The sequence below is a fragment of the Telopea speciosissima genome, chromosome 10, assembly GCF_018873765.1.
Source record: "Telopea speciosissima isolate NSW1024214 ecotype Mountain lineage chromosome 10, Tspe_v1, whole genome shotgun sequence".
In the NCBI taxonomy this organism is placed as follows: Eukaryota; Viridiplantae; Streptophyta; class Magnoliopsida; order Proteales; family Proteaceae; genus Telopea; species Telopea speciosissima.
This window is the reverse complement of record NC_057925.1, coordinates 37602747-37614097: the sequence shown is the minus strand read 5'-3', so window position 1 is coordinate 37614097 and position 11351 is coordinate 37602747. Positions and strand designations below refer to the sequence as shown.

The window sequence follows — 11351 nt, the reverse complement described above, 5'->3', positions numbered from 1 at the left end:
ACATAGCAGTGACAGTACTTCACTCTTGTGTAGACAAGATCGCACTAAAGACATCATCGTGTCTGCATCCCTTAGGTCTTTAGGTCTTTTCATTCAGTCAAATTTCCTTTTGTAAACTCATCCATCGTGTATTTTCCATTAGCCGTCAATGAATATGTTTTCTCGTCCATCTACTCTCTTTCATCCAAATAACAACTTATGATGATCTCATGACTGATAATTTAAAAAAAAAAAAAAAAAAAAAAAAAAAAACTACTACCCATTTTTCCAATGTCAAAGTCTTGGTGGTCAAAGATCTGGAGCTTTCCATACATCTGATCCCTTTTTAGCGAGCCGGAAGCCTGGATGAAGATTTCAACTCTTAAAGCCTGTTAAAAGAGGCCCCCTTTGGCCGCTAGTCATCTCAAATAAACCCTGAGATAATAAAAATCGCTAGTCCCCCAGTTGTGCCTTAGCCTTTCCTTTTAAAAAAGAAAAAGAAAAAGAAGGTAGCTCAGTCTCCACAACCAAAATTGGGCAAATCTAAAAAAAAAAAAGAGATTTAAAAAAAAAAGAGTTCAAAAAAAAAAGAGAGCAAAAAAAAAGAGAGTTCAAAAAAAAAATGAGAGTTCAAAACAAAAAAGAGAGCCAAAAGAAAAAGAGTGGAAAAAAAAAAAAAAGGAAAAAAAAGGAAGAGAGAAGAGAGGATGCATTGGCTCAAGACATAGCAAATAATTGGGAGTACTTGAACCATGGGGCAAAAATAGCCACTTTTCCTTCGGAGACAATATTGTCAAAATTATCAAGGTTGAAATTACCAAAGTCTTCAGTTGAAACACGAGAGGGATTGCCAAGCTTCTTGAGTACATTATTAAAAAGAAGAAATTCCCCAACAAGTTTAGTTACCAGAATCTTGGTAAAGTTTTGGGAGCAGAAGTGTCGAGTCAGGGTTAGACCCTAGGGGCACATTTGAGCCTCTACCATCCTTTGGAACCCAGTCCTAAGCCCCATTACAACCTAGTAAAGCCCTCCCGGGCCAAATGGTGATGAGACTCTCATCCACAGCTTCAAGTTCACCCGGCTATGAGGGAACTTAATCATCAAGGCTTTGACGTTAAGGCATCTTTGTCCTGAATTACGTTCAACTTGATCCCTATTTGGGATACGTAGGCAACTTGATGAAGTGATAATCAAGTTCGGTCCTCCCACATGTACAGTTTTCCATTTGTCCATGTACAACTTTTCATTTTTGCTCACTTGCATCATATCTATCATATTTCTACTTTTTCCCCTTTCCCACTAGTATCCCTCTCTCTTTGATGTGATCCGATGATGTGAAGAAAAAGAAGCACGTCTACCAAGATCATGCAAATTTCTGAAGAGATGATTAGGGGATTAAATGCCAACAACATTGTACTCACCCTCTCAACCAGTAAGACGACCAGAAGAATTAACTTGTCACTGAGGCAATCTCTATCAAAGATAAGAAGGACAAAGGAGTATAAGGAAAAAGGATTTGTTTCCTTGGGGCAATCCACTAGGCAAGAGCATGTGAAATTAAAGGGGCATGTTGTCCATGAGGATCGACTCCCAATCATGAAGAGTCTCAGCCTAAAAGACAAAATGACCGTACAAGCAGAGAAGGATGATACTGTCTGGGATAAACTGCCATGACTCTCCATGAAGGGAGGGAAGAATGACCTATCCACCCATCTTGTTCATACACATTCTCTCAATTTACCCCTTTGACTCGCTTTGTCAAAAATTCACCCCACACCCGTTCGATGTTGGACAAGCGATGTTTGACGAGTCTACGTGTGTAACGGGATGAGAATAATATGTCTATGTGGAATTGTGCATTACTAGGTCAGAATGTGAATAACCATAAGTTTTCAAAATAAAATTTTCTCACAAATAAAATAGTTTCTTAAAAAAAAAAAATGAAAAAAAAAAAGGGTTTGAGTGAATCTCAGATTTCTCTGCCAAATTTTTTTTTTTTTGGTAACGTATAATTGTGCACTAAGCTTTTGTGAAGGACAAGTGTTGTGCAACACAAAAATGGAGAATATCTGGTAAGTGTCTATAGTTGTGTGTGATTACTTTTCACTTGCTTGTATTTGTGTCATAAACATTTACATAGAATTAATTACTTGCATAGGGTTATGTTTTCCTTTTTGCATGACATAATTTGCATTAGGATTGTGATTCTCTTTGCATACTAAAAATAAAAAAATATATATAAAAATATGAAAAATTGCTTGCATAAGATTGTTTTTTTTTTGTTGCATTTTGGATCATAATGCAACTACCTGAGTTTTAATGGTAAACTTCCTTTCCATTGTCATCATGGATACTGCACATGCATAGGATTGCATTTTCCTGACCAATGCCTTGATCATATACCATCTGAATTGTTATTTCCATTGTACTTGCGTGCAACCCACTCATCCAATCATGGCAGAATTCATATATAGTCTGGTCTCTGATCATTTAAGTTCCATCAGATCCTCGTACGGTTTGACCAAGCCTTCAATCATTCCTATACTCACGTGCGATTGGACTATCTGATCACTGTTGAATTCATATACAGTCTGATCTCTTATCATTTGGCTTCATTGGACTCGTATACAGTTTGACTAAGTCCTTAACCACTTATGCACTCATGTGCATACGGCTTTTTGGATCACTGTCGGTTTGATCTTTCGGTTATATCAGATTCGCGTATAGTTCCGCACTCTCATGCAATTTGATCCTTTTGACCCTTGCTATACTCGTGTATAGCTTAAATTCCCATTAATTCTTTTGATTACAACTACACTCGTGTAAAGTTTGATTACCAGTTGAACCTCCTGATCCCCTTTGTACTCGCGTACAAGGTAATCATCAAATTTTCAGACCCTCACTATGCTCGCCTATAGTTCGATCATCCCATGAATCTTTCGGTCTTCGACTGACCTATCATCATGATCCCCCTTGTACTCGTGTACAAGTTAATCATTGAATTTTTTGATCCTCACTATACTCGCGTGTAGTTCGATCATCTCATGAATCTTCAGTCTCTATTGTACTCGTGTGCAAATTGACCCATCATTCGATCCTCATTGTACTCGTGCACAAGATTGATCCAGTATCTGATCCCCCTTGCACTCGTGTGCAAGTTAATCATTGACATTTCTAATCCTCGCTATACTCATGTATAGTTCAATCATCCCGTGAATCTTTAGTCTCTGTTGTACTCATGTACCAATTGACCCATCATCCTGATCCTCTTGGTACTCGCGTACAAGGTAATCATTGAATTTTCTGATCCTCACTATACTCGTGTGTAGTTCGATCTTTCCATGAATCTTTGGTCTCTGTTGTACTCGTGTACAGATTGGCCCATCATCCTGATCTTCTTTGTACTTGCGTACAAGGTAATCATTGAATTTCCTTGCGTATAGTTCGATCATCCCATAAATCTTCGATCTCTTTGTACTCATGTACAAGATTGATCCATTATCTGATTTTCCTTGTACTCGTGTATAAGTTAATCATTAACATTTTTTGATCTTCACTATACTCGTGTGTAGATCGATCATCCCGTGAATCTTCAGTCTCCATTGTACTCATGTACAGATTGACCCATCATTTGATCCTCATTGTACTCATGTACAAGATTGATCCATTATCTGATCCTCTTTGTACTCAAGTACAAATTAATCATTGAACTTTCTGATCCTCTCTATACTCGTGTGTAGTTCAATCATCCTATAAATCTTTCGGTCTCCATTGTACTCGAGTACAGATTAACCCATCATCCTGATCCTCTTTGTACTCGTGTACAAGATTGATCCAGTATCTAATTTTCCTTGTACTCGTGTACAAGTTAATCATTAACATTTTTTATCTTCACTATACTTGTGTGTAGTTCGATCATCCAATGAATCTTTGGTCTCCATTGTACTCATGTACAGATTGACTCATCATCCTGATCCTCTTTATACTCGTGTACAAGATTGATCCATTATCTGATTTTCCTTGTACTCGTGTATAAGTTAATCATTAACATTTTTTAATCTTCACTATACTAGTGTGTATATCGATCATCCCGTGAATCTTCAGTCTCCATTGTACTCATGTACAGATTGATCCATCATTTGATCCTCATTGTACTCGTGTACAAGATTGATCCATTATCTGATCCTCCTTGTACTCATGTACAAATTAATCATTGAACTTTCTGACCCTCTCTATACTCGTGTGTAGTTCGATCATCCCATGAATCTTTCGGGCTCCATTGTACTCATGTACAAATCGATCCTTTTTAGTCTAAACCCATGGACAATTTGTCATCCAAATCATTATTTTATCTGGCCACTACCGGACTCATGTATGGTCTGATCGTCGTGATCTCTTGACCACTTCTGTACTTGCGCATAATTTTTTTGTCCAACCATTGTCAAAACTCGTGAATGGCTCATTCCCCATTAAGCATTTCAGATGAGACCCATCCCTCACTGAAACCATATCTTTCCATCGGAACGACTGGAGTGTGTCGTTCCATAGGTCAGCCAGATCGGCTATAAGTACGTCATACCATTATCTTAGATTGACTGAAGAGTGGCTTTCCACGTGCCATCATCGACAGAATGATGTCTATACCATGCGAGCACCTTCTCTGCACCACAAATACTTCTTCGGCATCAAGAGGATCTTACCCTGTAGAACAAAGAAAAAAAAAAACCTAAAAGAGAAATATTTTCAAGAAAGGCCCTGAAAAGGGGAAAAACCCTAAATGTTGAGGAAAAGTCCTCATACATAAACTCCAATCATCTATCATGAATCATACTAACTCTTGTTCAAGATGTTAGCGCTAAGATCAATCGAGTCCTCTTGCTCCCAATCAAGATCAATCGAGTCCTCTTGCTCCTAACCAAGCTTAGTCGAGTCCTCTTGCTCCCAACCAAGATTAGTCGAGTCCTCTCGCTCTCAATCAAGATCAATCGAGTCCTTTTGCTCCCAATCAAGATCAATCAAGTCCTCTTGCTCCCAACCAAGATCAATCGAGTCCTTTTGCTCCCAATCAAGATCAGTCGAGTCCTCTTGCTCTCAATCAAGATTAGTCGAGTCCTCTTGCTCTCAATCAAGACCAGTTGAGTCCTCTTGCTCTCAATCAAGATCAATCTAATCCTCTTGCTCCCAATCAAGATCAATCGAGTCCTCTTGCTCCCAACCAAGATCAATCGAGTCCTCTTGCTCCCAACCAAGATCAGCCGAGTCCTCTTGCTCCCAACCAAGATCAGTCGAGTCCTCTTGCTCCCAACCAAGATCAGTCGAGTCCTCTCGCTCTCAATCAAGATCAATCGAGTCCTCTTGCTCCCAATTAAGATCAATCGAGTCCTCTTGCTCCCAACCAAGATCAATCGAGTCCTCTCAATCAAGATCAGTCGAGTCTTCTTGCTCCCAATCAAGATCAATTGGTTTATCAAAAGACTTCATCGCGGTTAACCGCCTATTTGGCAACTCTGGTTGAGTGGTACCATATTACCCTCAAATTTGGGTTTTCTCAAATTTTTCTTTTGAGGTTTATCGAAGGATTTTATCGTGATTAACCATCTATTTTTAGCAACTCTGTCGCCTTTGAGCAAAGCATCAGCAGTACATGCTCTTGGTAACAAAATTAGTTGGTCTTTTATCTTTACCCTTCGGCTGTTGGCACAAGCCTCGGCCAAAGAGGGGCAAACTGTAGACGCTGAATTTTGTCACCTCCCCGGCGATGATGACAACAGGACACGGACAGACATCGGTGTCTCTCTCAAGAAGGACTCTTGTCTCTACATCTGAACCAAATCGCCCTAAACATCCCTAAAATGGCTTATCAGACCCTTTTACTAAACGTTGAAGGAGGTACTGCTCACCCTCCCCCACCACGGAGGTCCCTCTAGCCAGTTAGCAGGCCGTGGGAGTCTATGGGGGCAGGCAGCCCCCCGACAAAAAAATTTTTGAAGAGTCAAAAGGGAGCCAAAAACCCAAAAAAAATAAGGAAAAGTGATACTGCTCCCCCACGGCGCCGTGGGCTCCTTCCCATGGCACCGTGGGGACATGTACTTGATTTCTACGGCGCCATGAAGGGGTGTGACATTAGCCTACTGACGTCACCCACGGCGGAGTGGAAAAGTCCCCCACAGCGCCGTGGACATCTCCACGGCGCCGTGGAGGGCTTATCCTGCCAAGGGTGAGGGTCCCCCCCTCCCTCATTTCTCAAGCTTTTCTCGGGTAGGGAGACCCTCCAGGGCTTGTTTTGCCCTCTTTTCCTTCGTCTTTCCCTCATGAGTATGTGAGTGAGTGGAGTTCTTCGACGTGGGTAGATCCTTCGGCTACCCATCCAAGCATAGAGTGATTCTGCTCTTGGGTATTGTTATCCCATCAGTGTACGAATAACGAAAAACCCCCTTCACAACCGTTATTCTGTCTGTATACAGATAACAAGAATCCCTTATATAGCCGTTACTCTGCCCGAAGTTTGAGTAGCGAAACCCATCTCATATAGTCCTTACTCTGTCCGACAAGAGTGAGACAAGCCGATCGTCTGTCTCCACCTGAGCCATGGGACATCACATATTTCGCACTCGGTGCACTTTCATTTATTTTGTGTATTTCTTGGCAGGTATCTATCTCTTTCCCTCTCATTATTTTTGGCATAATGTAGACAATTAAAGTAACTCGTTTTAGTGTACATAGTAAATGATTTTTCTTTCTTTGTCATGATTAGTGCATCATAACTTAGCCTTACATGTTAGTATAGGATATATTATTAAGGGAGAATATTCGAAAATCATCATCTAGTAGAAAGACTGGTTTATCCGAGCGAGGTGGGTGCCTAACACCTTCTCACCCTCATAACCTGACTACTTACCCTGAATCTCTGACCAAACCATATGGAATCACGTAGCCCTTTCCGCTAACCCCGGATGGGGCTACACCCATTGGGTCCTAGGCCCTAACCCTAGGTGGCGACTCTATTTCTTTATAAAGCATGATCCCAATCCTCATGATGATATATCGAAACAATACACCGTTATTCATCGAAGCCAATCCTTGTCGCCAAGAGGCTGAGTAGCCCTCGTCCCGAGGACCACGGTACTTACGCCATCAAATGTAGATGAATATAATATACGAAATGACATCTTTTGTAATTCTAACTATTTCTTCCTCTACTCATTTTTAGCTAGATTTGTACCAATGAGACGCTTGCTTGGCCTCTATCACATGGAATAATTTATGTACTGTCATGTGACATGTAATGAAGCATTATACTTCACTCGACATAGTAATATGAAAGAAAGCCCTTTTTAATTATTTTTATTTACTTACCAAACAACAACAACAACAAAAATAATTTCTGTTAAATCTATTTTTAACAAATTTGATTACCACAATTATTGTAACCTCTCTTCTCAACCCTCAACCCTCACTCTCACATTGTATGCATCTTCAAGATGGGGACAGCTTATGTAATTTCACATTAGGGTTAAGAAATCTTACAAGACTCGTTATCATACAATAATAAAACATTGGTCAACTAAGTCAACATTGAAATAAGGGATAAATTTTTCTGCATTGCGGGTGCAGGGTGCGCCCAGACACATGGGGCATGGGCAAAATGACCGGCCCGCTCCCCCCCTGAATGGCCAAAATCCATGGGCCTGAATAAGGGATAAAGTTTTCTGCACTACCCTCATGAATGATCACTGGGCTTGGGTTTGGAACACTTTTTTTCGGGGTGGGTGTTTTGGGCCTTTACGTGTGAGTTGGCTGAGCAAAATTGCAAATGGACTGTTGTTCAATGTATAAGAATAAATAATTAACAAACTATGAGTCTGTTTGAAGCCCATTTATAGGAATATGACATATGAGCCCAATTGGAACCCCATTATAGTTATAGCGTATGAGCCCGTCTAGAGTTCCATTTATATTTTATAGGCATATCGTGTGAAAGCCCATTTAGAACCCGTTTAGCCCGATTATTGATAGCCCGAATATGGCATAGTAATCAATAGACTGAATTGTAGCATATCCATGCCTAGCCTATTCAGCCCGATTTATATGGTTCAAGGCCTTGAATTGGGTTAGCCCCTTAAGGCTCGGCCGAAACCGAAAGGTTGACCGCTCTACCCACTAGTTTCAAGTAGAGAAAAAGAAAATTAGGTAAATTTAGATGAAGAAAGTCACGCAAAAATGTAGACACTTCATTTTGTCATCTTGGAAGCATGCACAATGATGATGAAGTGGTACTCTAGATCACTTTGCATGGCCAAATTTTTTAGTTTTTTTTTTATTTTTTTATGAAGAAAGATAAATATATTAATTAAGGGATAAAAAGGATATTTACTGTGTCTTTTCCATACATAAAAGATTGATGGCAGTATATTACTTTCCAAGCAAACTTAGTCATCCAAAAAATAAGAGGTTTATCAGGAGTTATCAAAAAAATTGTTTCGTCATTTATGAGAAAGTGATAAGTGTAGGAATCGTGAATTCCAAATGTATTACCTTGAATGAATCAATCCCCAAAGGGGCAATATATGTACAATAATGGTTTCCTATTTTAGAGTATACAAGAAAGGTATGTACAGTCACAGTATGATATGATTCTACAGCTATGGGATATGGTCATGAAGTGTCATGTTAACACTCCCCCTCAAGTAGGAGCGTTAAGATTGCGAACGTCCAACTTGGATATCAAGAAGTGGTACTGATCATGGCCCAGTGACTTGGTAAATAAGTCTGCAACCTGTGAAACTGTGAGAATTTTGCTGGGATGGATCAGACCTTTATGTATCTTCTCACGCACAAGGTGACAATCAATTTTGATATGTTTCGTGCATCCATAGAAGATGGGATTAGTGGCAATGTGGAGCACCGCTTGGTTGTTGCAGAATAATAGAACTGGCTTGGGAATGGAGAGACCGATATCTTGAAATAAGTATGACAACCATGTAATTTCACAGGTGGTGACAGCCATCGCCCGATATTCTGCTTTGGCAGATGACCGCGAAATTGTGTGTTGTTTCTTTGTCTTCCAAGATATGGAGCAATTTCCAATAAAAATGCAGTAACCTATGGTAGAAAGCCTAGTCATCAGACATCTGGCCCAGTCAGAGTCACAATAAGCGCGTAACTCAAGTGATGAGGTGGTAGAATAGTAGAGTCCCAGTCCGACAGTAGCCTTGAGATATCGGAGAAGGCGATGAGCGACATCAAGGTGTGGCTGACGGGGCTGGTGCATAAATTGGCTCAAGATGTTAACTGTGTAAGCAATGTCGGGCCGTGTCACAGTTAAGTAGATTAATTGACCAACCAATCGTCTATGTGAGGATGGGTCCGATAATAAAGAACCACCAGTGTCAGTCAACTTCAGATTCTGTTCCATGGGCATATTAGAGGGGCGGGCACCACTCAAACCAGAATCCTCCAGGATTTCTAAGACATATTTCCGCTGACATAGGGAAAGACCAAGAGAAGAACGCGCAACCTCGATCCCAAGGAAGTATTTTTTAGGACCAAGATCTTTTATATGGAATTGTTGATGAAGCATATCTTTGAAAAATGAGATTAATTCATCATTGGAACTCGTGATGACAATATCATCAACATAGAGTAGCACAAACACAGAATCAGTGCCCATATGGAGATAGAATAAGGAATGATCCACCTCAGAATGCTTGAACCCATAATTGAACAAGGAAGCAGAAAAGGGATGTTCTTTCCTGGTGGAAGGGGCACAATGGACCAAGTTTTATTGAGGGTCAATGCCTAGATTTCAGCATGCATGGCATCTCTCCATTCCTGGTGTTTCACAACTTCAGTGAAGGTGGTCGGTTTTGTAGAACTAGATAAAGCTGTGAGAAAGGCTAAATGTGGTTCCTTAAAATGGGTGCAAGATAAAAAAATGAGATAAGGGGTGAACTGTACCTGAACCAACAGAAACGGATGATTCTCAAGACAAGGCAAGCGTGCACTGGTAGTCTTTGAGATATCGGGGTGGGTGGTGTGAATGTTGGGAACGAACAGGAGGGGGTGGAGGTGGTGGTGGTGGAGGTGAGGCTGTAGCAGGGGCCAAGGGAGATGGTGGCAAGGGTGAGGGAGGTGGTGTAGACGGAGTTGGTAGGTCCATATGGGATGATGTATCGGAGTCGGGGATGGGAAGAGGTAGGACGAGTGAGGAAGAAAGAGTAAGGTTGGAATGAAGAGAATAGGGAAAAATGGTCTCATGAAAAATGACATTGCGGGTCACATATATGCGCTTGGTAGTGAGTTCAAAATTTTGAAATCCTTTCTGGCCATTAGGGTATCCCACAAAAACCCCAGGGGAAGCACGTTTATCAAATTTATGGTGCATGTGGGTGGGGCATCCAAAACCTAAACATCCAAAAACTCTTAAATAAGTGAGGGTAGGTGGTTTACCATATAATTTTTCAAACGACGTTTTCCCGAGTAAGACGGATGTGGGTAGACGTTGATTAAAAATGCTGCAGTCAAAATGCATTCTCCCCAAAAATCAAGTGGCAAATTTGATTGGAAGCGTAATGCCCGCACCACATTTAAGAGATGACGGTGCTTACGCTCAACAACCCCATTTTGTTGAGGGGTGGACACACAACTTGATTGTTGGAGAACCCCCAAGGAGCGGAGATAGGAAAACACAGAATTATTTAAAAATTCGATCCCATTGTTGGAGCGAAGACACCGAATAGAAGTGCCAAATTGAGTATGAACCATTGCAAAAAATGAAGAATTAAAGAATTAACATCAGCTTTGGATTTCATCAAATAAACCCACGTGCAATGTGAATAATCATCAACAATGGTAAGAAAAAAAGGTGCGCCAAAAAGAGATTGAAGTCGAAAAGGTCCCCAAATGTCCATATGAATTAGCTCAAAACAAAAACTAGTAGTTATTAAACTAGAAGGAAAAGGTAAGCGAGTCTGTTTTGCAAGAGGACACACAGTGCAAGTACATTTATTGGAAAAAGTAATAGTAGAATCTAAGGTATGGAGGCGAGCAGTAGAGGCGGAACCTGGATGACCCAACCGCTAATGCCAAAGATCGAAGTGGGTACCCGGAGAAGTGGTGGAGACGAATGGAGAAGGTGGAGCAGCTGCCAGAAAATATAGCCCACTGTGCCGCTTACCCATCGCTAAAATCGTCCTCGACTGATAGTCCTGGATCACACAAGAATCAAATTCAAAAAGAATCGAGCAGTTAGAGGCAATAGTAAGTTTGTGGATGGAAATTAAATTAAAGCGAAAGGCTGGAACATGTAGAATGTTATCCAGGGATAAATTGGGAAATAGAGAAACTTTACCAACATGAGAAATAGGCACATG

The 11351-nt window shown here is 40.7% G+C and overlaps 1 protein-coding gene across 1 annotated transcript; it reads right to left on the bottom strand.

Moving 5' to 3' along the window:
• Positions 1 to 8662: 8662 nt before the first annotated feature.
• LOC122643531 (uncharacterized mitochondrial protein AtMg00810-like) lies at positions 8663 to 9649 on the bottom strand. The gene has a single exon (XM_043837148.1). It carries the CDS (start codon positions 9647 to 9649, stop codon positions 8663 to 8665), a length of 987 nt encoding a protein of 328 aa, XP_043693083.1.
• Between the last annotated feature and the right edge of the window lie 1702 nt (positions 9650 to 11351).

Excerpts from the sequence above, each read along its gene's own strand:
- LOC122643531 (XM_043837148.1), bottom strand. The coding sequence starts at position 9,649 with ATGGGCACTGATTCTGTGTTTGTGCTACTCTATGTTGATGATATTGTC.